The sequence below is a fragment of the Malus sylvestris genome, chromosome 5 (assembly GCF_916048215.2).
Source record: "Malus sylvestris chromosome 5, drMalSylv7.2, whole genome shotgun sequence".
NCBI classification, from domain to species: Eukaryota; Viridiplantae; Streptophyta; class Magnoliopsida; order Rosales; family Rosaceae; genus Malus; species Malus sylvestris.
In genome coordinates, this window is record NC_062264.1 from 31,250,750 (window position 1) to 31,263,174 (window position 12,425).

The window sequence follows — 12,425 nt, forward strand, 5'->3', positions numbered from 1 at the left end:
GTGAACGGATGTGATTAGAGAATCTCCGAGATCCTCCTCACAAAGAGGATCCGGAGAGGATCCTCATTCATATTCACCGAGCCAGCCACAAGTTTATGATTTTCCTTATCGACTTTCAACTTGGTTCTGAATCTCTAATCTTTTTATAACGTGTCAATTTTCTAGTATCTATTACATGTATCATATTTTCTTAGTTTTTTTTTTCCATTAAGATGAACTAATACAGGAAAGTCCAAATCAGCGAGACTTTTCACAAGTGGAAAATTTCAGTCTAATTTCATCATGGTCGAGTCGATCGTGGGCTATAATATATAGGTTTTATGAGTTTAATTGTTACAGAATATGACTTTCACAACTATTAAACTCAGACCATTATAAAAAAGGCAGATAAAAATCACATGAGTCTTACTTACGAGAATCAAATCTACGTAACCATAATAGAAGAATGGCACATTTTAAAAGATTAGACTTGAGAATAAAATTGAAAGTTTAGGGGCCAGATGGGAATAAAGTCATGAAATGGACGGCTGAGATGGTAGCAAGGGGTGTATTGGGAGGAAGTAGTGGACGAGAGCGTGATCAAATGCGGTCCACTTGATCTTTTGGTCGGGGGTTTGCAAACGTGCGCCTAAATTTCCTGATTCTGTGAGGCCGAGTGGAAAGGGAGTAGAGGAAAGGTGGAGGGGTGGTTTTGCCAATTAGGGTTAAAATCATGTGTTCGGAATGGTTTTTGTCAAACAAAGGAACGTGGCAAGGATTGTTAATTTCCGAAACGTCCAAAAGTCTGTCCCTCACCATAGCGTGAGGGTTGGGCAACTGATTTTGCACCACCCAAATAAGGTAGGAATAATTACCCAATTAGGGTAAATAGAACTTTGCTTTTCAGGATTTACTGCCGTGAGTTGTGCGTTGGGACAAGAAGTCGTGTAAATGCAGGTCGATATGACTATTAAGTCTCACATGGATTGACAAAGAAGTTTTTTGTTTGTTTAGATTGTGTCAATGTAAGTTGTGCGTTGCGTCAGGAAGCTGCACGCAAATGCATGTGAATTCTGAAGTATTTATCAAATATAGCAAAAAATTAACTCTTAATTTCAAAAATGTTACTTTTTATAAAAACATTCAAATATATCCAAAATTTCATATAAATAGGCGCAAATACCCTCAAATTTAACAATTAAATAAATTAAAGGCTTTTTAACTACTATCGTCTCAAGCTCCGGTCCAACTTCACCTTTGCTTCTACACTTCACCACCACAACCCTATCCCCTTCGACCCCCTCATCACCGACATTGAGCGTCGCCGCGGTTACCACAAGTGGGAGCAACACATTTTCAATCATGCCTTCAACGCCTTTTTTCTTACTAATATTATTTTTAGTTTTAAATATAAAAATAGTTTTTAAAGTTAATCCACATGTCGTTATATGATTATATTTGTAAGACCCACGTGGCGCCACATCGTCATCACACTAACAAAGCAATTGACAGATTTTTCACGAAAAAACTAAAATGAGTGATGGACAAATTCAAAGAAAGACTAAAATGATTCACGATAAACATATTCAAGAACACTACTATTGTTATCATTTATTGTTAAGGACCAGATTAAGAAGTTATGTTAATGTCACGAATCATTTTGGCTAAAAAGCCTTTAATTTATTTGATTGTTAAATTTGAGGATATTTGTATCTATTTAGGTATAATTTTAGATATATTAATATATTTGATAAAAAAAACGACATTTTTAAAATTAAGGGTTAATTTTAACTATATTTGATAAATACTCCAATTATATGACTCACGTGAATTGACCATCAGGTTCTTCATTGTAACTTGCATCGACTATAAATGCTTTTAAAATGATTAAAAATATTTTAAAATCACCAAAAACGATTTTGATCATATTTAGCAAAACACTTGCATTTTTATTTAAAATTCCAAAGTCCTCCTAGTAAAAGCCTTTTTACTGGAAGTGCTTCTGACAATGATCCTCCAATGATCCAAACTAACGTAAAGATAAGGGTGGAGCCATGTCGGCATTCGGAGACTTCCGACGGCAATGATATAGTTGAATTTACAGTAAACAACAACTAAATATCATGTTCAAGATCGATAAATTTCTATACGAATACAATTTCCAGGAACGATTAAACTGATCACTATCTCTGTCTCACCCAAAAATCTGTCAGCTACAAAGTACGAACCGATGTTTCCGAAAAACATAACTCAGTATCAGTCAGGTTTCCAAAAGGAGAAAATTAAACTACGTAGGCCAACTATGCAGGCTACTCCCGCCACATCAGTAGTAACTCCCATAATACGCCTGAGGAGCTGATGCGGGTTGCGGAGCCGGTGCTACTGCTGCTGCTGGTGCTACCGCTGCCACGGTTGGATGTGCGTAACTTTGAGGCGGGACGGCCTGCTGAGATTGCAACTAAATTATCAGCTCTCAGAAACTAAACGAAACACCAGAGTAAATGAGGGTAGTACTAATGCTCATCGATAACATACCTGAGGAGGATATGTAGAAGGATAAGCACCATAAGCAGCAGTTTGTGGTGCCACCGCGGGCGCTTGGGGATTAGTGTAGCCAGCTCCATAACCACTATATGCATTGTACGGCTATTGAAACAAAATTTGAACAAAAGAATCAGATAATCATTTCTTCTTTTAAGATTTAAAATAATGGGGTAAACGTAAAAATTCATCGTTGAACAACAAAAGATTACTCTATCAAATGAATCATGTCGGAAAACTACCTGTTGGGTATAACCAGCTGGCCACTGTTGTCCCTGTGTAGCTTGCGTAGCTGGTGGCCAAGCTTGAGGCTGCACACCGTAACCAGCTGGCCATTGGTTCTGTGTATTTGGATATGCTCCCATGATCGACTGGACAGGGGATGGAACACCAGAGTAAGCTTTAGCTAGCTTCACTTTATCGGAAGATAAAAGGTCCTCTGCTTGACGTTTTTTCAACTCTGATGTGCTGCTCCTATGAGGTAAGAAGAGCTTAGCATGTCGATCCTCAGCCTTCTTGATAGACTGTGCATCTCCAAAGAGATTAACAAACTGCAAAGTCATTTGTTAGAGCGTCAGAACTAGGAGGCCAAAATAAAATAAAATCTGAAAGAAACGGAACATTCATGCATTTAAAAGGCCAAAAGGACAAATGAAAATTAACTTTGGATGCAAACTTCTTCAAGAGCAGCATCCTTTACCGAAAACCATTATAGTATTTCACCAGTGACAGAACATAAACATGCACTGAGGGTAGTAATAAAGCAAGAACATGACTTCAAAACAAAAAAATCACATAGCAGACAAAACCATAACTCTTCCTACTCCCACAGGAAGTCCACTAAAAAGACAAGTGATTCATTCCTCCAATTAACGAAAGATGGTCAATATTACTCCCATACTCGACCAACATACAAATTCCCAGGCACATTACACCTTCTCCAAATTTTTTTTGGATACAACGATATTGGGGGGTGGGGAATTGGGTTAAGCCAAACATAATCTGGTATCAAACTCGCGATTAATGGTAGTTGGACCTAAGACCTCCCACTGACAAGTGGAGATGAATATTACTAGACCGTAATGCTAGTGGCCACCTTTCAATAGTTAAATGTGTGTGTGTGTGTGTGTGTGTGTGTGTGTGAGAGAGAGAGAGAGAGAGAGAGAGAGAGAGAGAGAGAGAGAGATTCAACTCAACTGTATATATACCTCTCTGAAAAGTTAATCTTATAAGAAAACATAAACTCAATACCTCCAAATAGATGCCAGATAGCTCTTCTCTGTCAGTAACGCTAGCAAAATTGGGGCTCTCTGAGCTGGGCTCTATGAACTTCACAACCAATGAATCTATGTGATCAATTCGCTTTGGCAGTGGCTGTATCGTCTCGAAAACTATCATGGACTGCATGTGAAAATTAAGGGAATGCGGGAAATTAGGACATTGGCCACAAGGGAGGAGAAAATATCCATATGTGTGTGTATCTATGCAGAGAGAGAGAGAGAGAGAGAGAGAACCTCAAGAAATGCTCTTGACAATTGTATTTGCTCGAGTGCCCCATCTAAAATTTCTCTAGCTTTTTCTGCATTCAAAGAAACCTAGGGACAATAGAATTTCATAACATCAATTTCTCGTTCTGATTGTTGAAAAAAAAAATGTAAGCGACACCTGATATATTTCAGAGGAAAAATGCACAGATAAATATAAAAAGAACCACCAAAAAAACTCTAGTATTATCCACAAGACTTAAGAAAAAAAACAATTAATAGAAAAGCCCAAGCTATGACAGTCAAAAAACGAAAAATTGTTTTATTAAAAGAGCATAATTACGCTACAGGGGTACAATCTAGAGAAGTAAAAAATGAACAGGGAAATACAAAAAATAAGTTAAAACTTCAACAGTATACCAAAATAAAAGAAAGACATCAACTAATAACCTACCAGGTAAGTGAACCGAGAGTACTGAGCGTACAACATGGGTAACGTCTGTGAATGCTCTTTTCCTTTTTCAATGGCAATGGCCTGTTCGTACAAAGAGTAGGCCGCTTCCACATTTCCCTATGAAAAAATAAAGAAATGACTAGGTTTAAACATGCAATATGTGTAATGAAACTGGTACGGTTCAACTTGTTTACATCATCTTACCAGACGGTGTTCCATATTTGCATGCTTCACGATTGCTTCAAGAAGACCAGGTGAGAGTTCAGAATGTACAAGTTGATAGGCAGCTTGAGCACCAGGTATATCCCCACTCTGCTCTTTGAATCGAGCAGCAAAAAGGTGAATCTCCGGTTGTCTCTGTAATTTCAAGACAAACAGGTCAACACACACAACGTTTACCAGAAGAAGAAAAAAAATATGAAATTTGTTCATTTATGAGCAATATCTCCAGTCCAACACATAAGGTCGTACCCAGTGCACAAGGCTCCCGCTTTACCCAGTCCAACACATGACCATAATTAATCAGTATATGTAATATACAACTAACTTAAATGTAAGTAACACGAGCGCATCCAGTATGAAAAGCTGGTAGTAATGTCACATAAAAGGGTCTCTTGTTATCTATCTGTATCTAAATGCGGGGTAAAAAAATAAAATAGAACCCTATTCTTCAACTAGAAGACGCAAGGCTTACAAACACGGGGAAAAAATAGAGAGAAGAAAAAGGGCATGGTTGATTGTTGATCATATTATGTAACAGCCCAGCTCACTTTGAGGGCTCAATAGTCAACAATCTACAATAGTTTCAATACTTAAAATCTAAGTTCAGAGTCACGTGGTGACTAGTGTGACAGGTCACAAATACTGGATTCTAGACCAATCTTGGTAAATCTATGCACAACATTGTACTTCAATTCTCCACACAAACTCTCATTAACTGACATTCAATTTCAGTCCACTAACTACAACTTACGAGGATACAAGATGGATTAGAAAAAAGGAAGACATAGTTTTAATCATCATTATCTTTCATAATAAAGAATCATAGAAGCTCATTCATCACAAAGATCTTGGTGTCTAAGTTGATAGCATACAAGTAAATAAATTACAAGGAAATACCTTCACAAAGACCTGGGTTGCACGAGCAAGAGCATTATTGGCAATGTCCATACTTCCACTAGCCTCCATGCATAGAACATATCGAATCCAGTATTCAGGATAATTAGCACAAGCAATTAGGCACCTTTCATATAACTTGACTACCTGATTCACAAAAATGAATAATTAATAATAGAAAAGTGCATTCATTAACCATAAAAGAAACAAATAGATAAACAAAACACAACAGAGATATGCCCAAGAAATACTCCATTAGTAGAACAGAGAGGCCCCTCAAATAGGAAAGGAGGGACCCTCCTTGCCTGACAGACAGATGGTTAGGAAGACAAGAAGATACCTGCATGCATAACATTGGAACTTTAAAAACAATAAAATTTACCAACACATCATGAACCTATTACACGCACTGACAAATGAGAGTTTGAAATACTTAGCCTCAAAGAAACCAAATCGAAGGCCCATGCTTTAGTCTCAGTTCAAATTCCCGTTTTAAAAGTTGCTTCATCCAACGGTTTAGCCAATAAAGCATATGTGCAGCAAATATTACTCGATTGTGAGTTAATGTATAACAAACAGGGCAACCAAAAAGAGTCAAGCCATAAATCAAATTCACTGAAAATACCTTGTTCAAGTCGCCTTCCCTTTCTATAAAGTCTAGGTAGCTGGTCCAATTTTCAAGCTCTACAGAATTGAGAGGCCGCACGTGAAAGTAGGGCCTCCTAATAGCTGTTTCAAAACTAATGATCTTAGAATCGAATTCTTTAGCTTTCTTATACACCTCTTCTCTAATGGTGATATACTTCTCCAACTCCTCTGCTTCTGTTAAACCAGCACTTACAGGTTTAGGAGATTGTTCTGCACCATCAGATTGAACCTCTTCCCCATTTACTTTGTCACTGCCCTCTGAATGTGCACCTGCTGCAGCTGCAGCTTCTTCAGCAGTCCTCAATTCTGAGAGTGGCCGACTTCCAGCTAACTCCTTAAAACTGTTAAAACCATTGGCACTAGGATTAATACAAGCAAAATTCAAAACTATGCAAGTAATGGTGCACTATCCACACAAGTGTTCATGCCCATAGAGAAACATTCAAAATTGCATGTAAACGTACAAAATTGTAGATTTGGTATAATTTTATGAGAACCACAAATCCTAGACACATATATATACTTATAAGTTATAACCAAATATTATGAGGGGCGTTCTATACTTGATGACAAGTAGAATATATTTGTACTATATTTGAACACTTCAAAGGTACAGGGTTACCCGCATGCATGGTACATCCATCAACTACTGTCATACATTCCAGGACAAAAAATTGGAACCAGGCACCCCAAACAGAAATAAGACAATAAATATTTGAATTTCAAATGAGTAAATAATACTAGCCGAGCACGCAGTGATGCACTTGTCCCTTGCCCTACCAATTAAATAATTCAAAAACAGCAACAAGCATAGGCAATCACCGCTGACATTATCTTCAATGCCATACTATTGTGAGATATAAATGCACAAACTGAAAACTAAAGCACTGTGTCCAAAAAGAGAAAAGGAAAAAAAAACCCAGAAAATAAATTTTAAATTAAACAAATATGTAAATCTGCAGCTGGTGATCACCTGTTCCAATACCGATCCAATTGCTGATTTGGGTTCTCTAATATTCGTGAATAGATCATGGCAAGGCGGCCCCACTCCTGCTGCATGTACTCATATTCTATGTACTTATCCCAAAGAGTAAATGATAGGTAATCTGTTCCAACATAAGCAAGTCCTCGTTCAAACAGCCTGAAATGCCATTAACATGCAGTATTGTGGTGAGATGAGTACAAACATAAATACAGCTGAGGTAAACACATCCATGAAAGGGAGACACCGGCACAATTCATTCTAACACCATATGACACTTCTGAACGCTGCATTTACCTTCCTGAATAAAACCATACTATGTCCGTCAAATGGAGCAGTGATAGAGGCCATCTAAGCCCTTAACTGGACGAGATCTTCCCAGCAGCAATTTGCATAATGATGCACTTCAGAGTGTCAAAGTTACATAGAGCCATAATTCATTGACTTCTAAATTACTAAGATGCAGGTCTTCAAGGTACGGTAGAACATATATTTGAGGTCAAAAAATGGAATTAGATCATTTAAAACAAAAAACAAAAAGCTACACTCATACTGTAGCCTCAAAACCAAGGGATTGCACATCAGAAAAGCATTTCAAAAGTGCATTCCCATCAAACCTTTCCGGAAATACATGTGAGGAATCACTGTTGCAATCATACTGAAATGACGTTAGAAAGCAAGAACACCAGTATGTTGCAACTGAGAAACCATGTGACCATGAACTAGCAAAGCAAAGACCAGCACCAACAATGCATAAATGAAGATCTATTACCTTCTGACAGTGTCTGGATCTCCATATGTGTTTATAGCAAAAATGCAGTAATGCAACCAGATATCAACTGAATAGGTAACACCTTGAACTGCTCGTTCATAGACCTCCACAACTTTATCAATAGATCCTAGACGTGCCTCATGATCCGCATACTTTTTCCAATAACCATAACACAACGGAAACTCTGCTAAAAATGCATCATAAACTTTTCGAATTTTCAATATGTTATCCTGCATATAAACGTAGAGCAATTTAAAAGGAATTGTTAAGTAAATGCATGAATCATATTCAGATAGTCAGTAGATAGATTCCAACAACAAGAGTTATGGCAAACACCAATTTGATTGCAAACACCAAGCAAAGATTTCACTTATAAGAACAACAATATGATTGAGTAACCACAAAATTTATCGCATATTACCATTTCCATAATATAAAGGGGCAGACTGAGTTACTAACTTACTAGTTTGGAAATCCTCCTTTCCTCACTGTCTCACTACTATTATTACCACTACGTTTATATCATTTTCCAATTGGTACTATTATCAATTTATTTTCTTGGTCAGAAAAATTAGTACTAAAACTTACCCTCTATCTTCTAAGGGCATTTCTTGACTAAAGGTTAGATACCATCTGTCATGCCGCATAAAATAAAAAACTAAGATCTAAGATTATACAGATAAATTGCAGCTATTTCAAAAGATTGCTATTTTCATATTTACCCACTAATGCAAAACCATGGGAACACCATAGTATGCTAAGGCAGCTGACAATCACAGAAATATCTAAGAACATGTACAACGGTACAAGGTACAGTGAAATTCAAAGTTTTGCAACCTCACATGATTCATATTTAAATAACAACAATTTCTCCGCCAAAACCTTATCTTTTTCAACCTTAGATGATTCACACTCACCCAAAAGATTCATCTAATGACTCAAAAATCAGCTAACGTACCTCTGCAACCCTCTCTGTCTCTTCAATTAAAGCAGTCCAGGCATTGAAATCCAAGGAATTAGCCTTCACAATGTTCCATAGTCTATCTTCTTCGACAGACATGGCTGCACCAAAAGAAAGGGAAGAAATAAATATAAGAAAACACATAAACTGCTAAATGAAGTAAATCCAGACGCATAATCTAGAAGGAATAACAAATTCGCAAACATGTGAAGATTAGTAGATACAACTACAAACTCCCTATCGAAATCCCAAAATTTAATATCCCTGTGTTTTGAAAAATGGTAGAGTCGTTGAAGGAGCATAATGAACAAAACAACCAATCTGTTCCTGAGGGTACAGTTACTATCCGACAGGACAAGCGTCATAATGTATTTACTGTAACCTTAAAGCATATGATGACATGTTCAGAATTTTATCCGTAAATAGTACTCTCTATTGGCTAACTGACAATATACCAGAAATAAGACATTATCAATTCACACACCAAACGATAGGATTACTACACGTTTAAATCCCACTACCATGACAGCAACAAGATAACTTGTACATTGTTAGAAACTTCTCCGGATGCGCTTACATGATGAGTGCATATCTTTTACTAAACTAATCCTTAATAATGTCCCATTCAGACAAGAATATGAGGTTTGTCTAACAAACTACTATTACATCATCACAAGCTAACTTTGAGATCAACTACTGAACGGTATAGATTTCATGTGGCTAAATAAAAGTCAATTAATCTCACCCAGATAACATGCAAGAAAACATACCAGAAGCATCCCCAAATTGTTGCGGATCAGGAGGTTTAGCATTATCTGAAGCATCTCCATTATCAACTGAAGAAACAGTTCCCACTCCAGAAGCAATGACACCATTCATAGAAGAATCATAACTAGCAACTTGAGATGACTCCGAGACTTCATTTTCATTACTAGCAACATTCCCACTAGCATCTGTCACTCCAACAGCCGGTTTGGTCTCATATGTTGTGTAACTTTGTGATTCTTGCATATGAGAATTGAGATCCGCAGAATATGCATTTCCATCGCCTATGCTAGAACCACCAGGCGTAGTAGAAAACTCTGGGGTAGCCTCAGAATGCAACGCACCCGTATCAGGAGCAATATTTGAGCTGGCATCAGCATGTCCCATTGAATTATATCCCGCTGATGTATACCCCATCACATCAGATGTTTGAGCAACAACTGTCTCACTGTCTGCCATACTTGACAATCAAATTCTTGCCTTACTGCCGTACCAACTGCGAGAATATAAACAATAAAGTTATAAACACTACAACCATTCGAGAGGAGCGAGACAGGGTCCCACTTACAATTAGGTATGCAATCCAAAACATACTGTAATTAAGAACTAACCAACTTTAAAAAGTAGAGTAAAATGTTCTCTACTATTTTTTTTTTTTTGGCAAAACTGTAACCTCTGGGTACTACTAGAGCTGTTATCATGGAACAGTAGGAAAGAAGTTAGGTACAAGCCTCTAAAAACAGGTCAGACACAGATGGACATTGACTAACGTCCTCAAGCATCCATCACACATATCGTCAATTAATAAAATAGTTCTTAAAAACACGTTTTAACATGCGTTAGTAAAGAAACTGATTAATTTCTAAATTCATAATATGTAGTGTAAAAATGTACTTAGGGTCAAACTCATAAAACGGAATTACGACAACTAATTAACCATCAAAACTACAGATTGGGCACTATTTGACAGAGCAACTGTGTAAAAACCCTTTCAAGATAAATGCATTCAAATCATCCCAGACACCACTAACGAATCAATAAAACGCGGGTTCGATAAAATTCTGATGTGTTTTCAACTATTCATTACATCTGGGTGTAATTCCCACCTGTTTAATTTCAACGTCAAAATTCTAAATTTTCAAAAAAATCTAAAACAAATTGCACCCAAAATTTCTACATATTGCACTTCCAATCTGAAATACTAACAACACAAAACAGGAAGGGAAAACAACTCACATTGAAAACTAAATAACATGTCGTCTAATATGTAGTCAAATTAAAGCAACAAAGAACAACCTAACCAGGAACAGGCCTAGGGTTTGGTAGGATAAGATAAATCCTAATTGAAAAGCATAACAGTAAGAAACGGAAACAAAAGGGATTGGAAGTAGAAGAGGTACCTGAGGGAAAGATACGGCGGCGTTTTGAAGAAAGTTCTGGAACTGGAGCCTCGAGGAAGATGGAGAGAGAGAGAGAAAGAGAGAGAGTTTTATTTATTTTAAAGCCCTTTCAGTAAACGGTAATTTTGGTGGTAAAACGAGAAGCAGCGGAAAAGAGAGAGAGAGAGAGAGAGAGACAGAACTCGTGAGGATTCAAGGGATTATTTAATAGGAAAATTAATGAAAAATAGTTTAAAATTTTTTAGTTTTAACAAAAAAATGATAAAATAAAAGCTAAAATTAATAGTATCAGAATTAATTTTTTAATGTAAAAATATGAGTTTTATTAAAGTAAACAATACCATGAGCTTTTCGGTAAAGTTCTTTTATTTAATTGTGTTCATTTATAGTAAATTATGCAATTATTTTTAATCAGAAACTATTTATATTTAATTTTAAATAAATAATTTTAAATATTTTTTTATCATGTAAACACAATTAAAGAATCCCTTCAATCCCCACGGAGAAAATCTAGCGTAGGGCACGTTTGCTCTCTTTTTATTTTAATTTTCTTTCTTTTCGTTTTTTTGTTTTAAATGACGTGGAGCTCTTTTAGGAAGTTGATTTCGGATTTGGGCCATCCAAGTTTTGTGTATATTAGATTTGGGCTTTCTGTCATGACAAGCCCAATTGAACAAATGGGTGACAGGATAAACTGTTACATAGAAAACACTTACACTGATATGAATTATTGTTGGAAGTGTTTTCACTAGAAACATGATGAAATCTTTGTTTTTTCTAACATCCTTTTTCTGTTCTAAAACGAGCATTCATCTTTGACGGCTTATCAAAATATGTGTAGCTATAGTCTTTTTCATTAATTTCGTCAAAATTTTGTCAAAATAAGTTAGGTTGAAATAACCATTTATATAATTAGGGTTCCTCAACTCATCAAAGAGTGTAATTATGGTCCTTTTTGTCACCTACGTCAAAAAATTTGTCAAAACGAGTTATGTTTGAAGGATCATTGCTACAATTGGATTAAAGTTAAGGGATCATTTCTCCAGTTGAATTAAAGTTGAGGGACCAATGGTAATGAATTTTTAGTTAAGGGACCATAACTGCATGTTTTGATGAGTTGAGGGACCAATGGAAATAGATTTTTAGTTGATAGATCATTGCTCTAATTGAGTTAAAGTTAAGGGACCATAGCTACAATTTACCCTCAATTAAATTGGATATGATAGACATGGACATAGTCAAATTGGTCATAGCTTACTTTGTAGTCAATATAACTCACCCGTTTATCTTTGACGGTTAAGCAACGTCAACATTTTATATTAC

At 36.4% G+C, this 12,425-nt stretch overlaps 1 protein-coding gene across 4 annotated transcripts; it reads right to left on the reverse strand.

The window, feature by feature from the left end:
• Window positions 1-2,076: 2,076 nt before the first annotated feature.
• LOC126623062 (pre-mRNA-processing factor 39-1-like) lies at window positions 2,077-11,261 on the reverse strand. Of its 4 annotated transcripts, none has more exons than XM_050291842.1 (14): window positions 11,103-11,261; window positions 9,708-10,198; window positions 8,935-9,038; window positions 7,977-8,206; window positions 7,196-7,363; window positions 6,200-6,563; window positions 5,578-5,721; window positions 4,663-4,815; window positions 4,459-4,575; window positions 4,035-4,115; window positions 3,772-3,921; window positions 2,763-3,071; window positions 2,515-2,625; window positions 2,077-2,422 (listed from the first exon to the last, which is right to left on the reverse strand). In XM_050291842.1, the coding sequence occupies exons 2-14, from the start codon at window positions 10,159-10,161 to the stop codon at window positions 2,303-2,305; spliced, it is 2,505 nt and encodes an 834-aa protein (XP_050147799.1). In that variant the 5' UTR covers window positions 10,162-10,198; window positions 11,103-11,261; the 3' UTR covers window positions 2,077-2,302. The 4 variants fall into 4 exon arrangements, with proteins under 4 accessions (XP_050147799.1, XP_050147796.1, XP_050147798.1 ...); XM_050291839.1 differs by having other exon boundaries at window positions 2,077-2,425; XM_050291841.1 differs by lacking the exon at window positions 11,103-11,261 and adding an exon at window positions 10,939-11,081 and having other exon boundaries at window positions 2,077-2,425.
• Window positions 11,262-12,425: the final 1,164 nt, after the last annotated feature.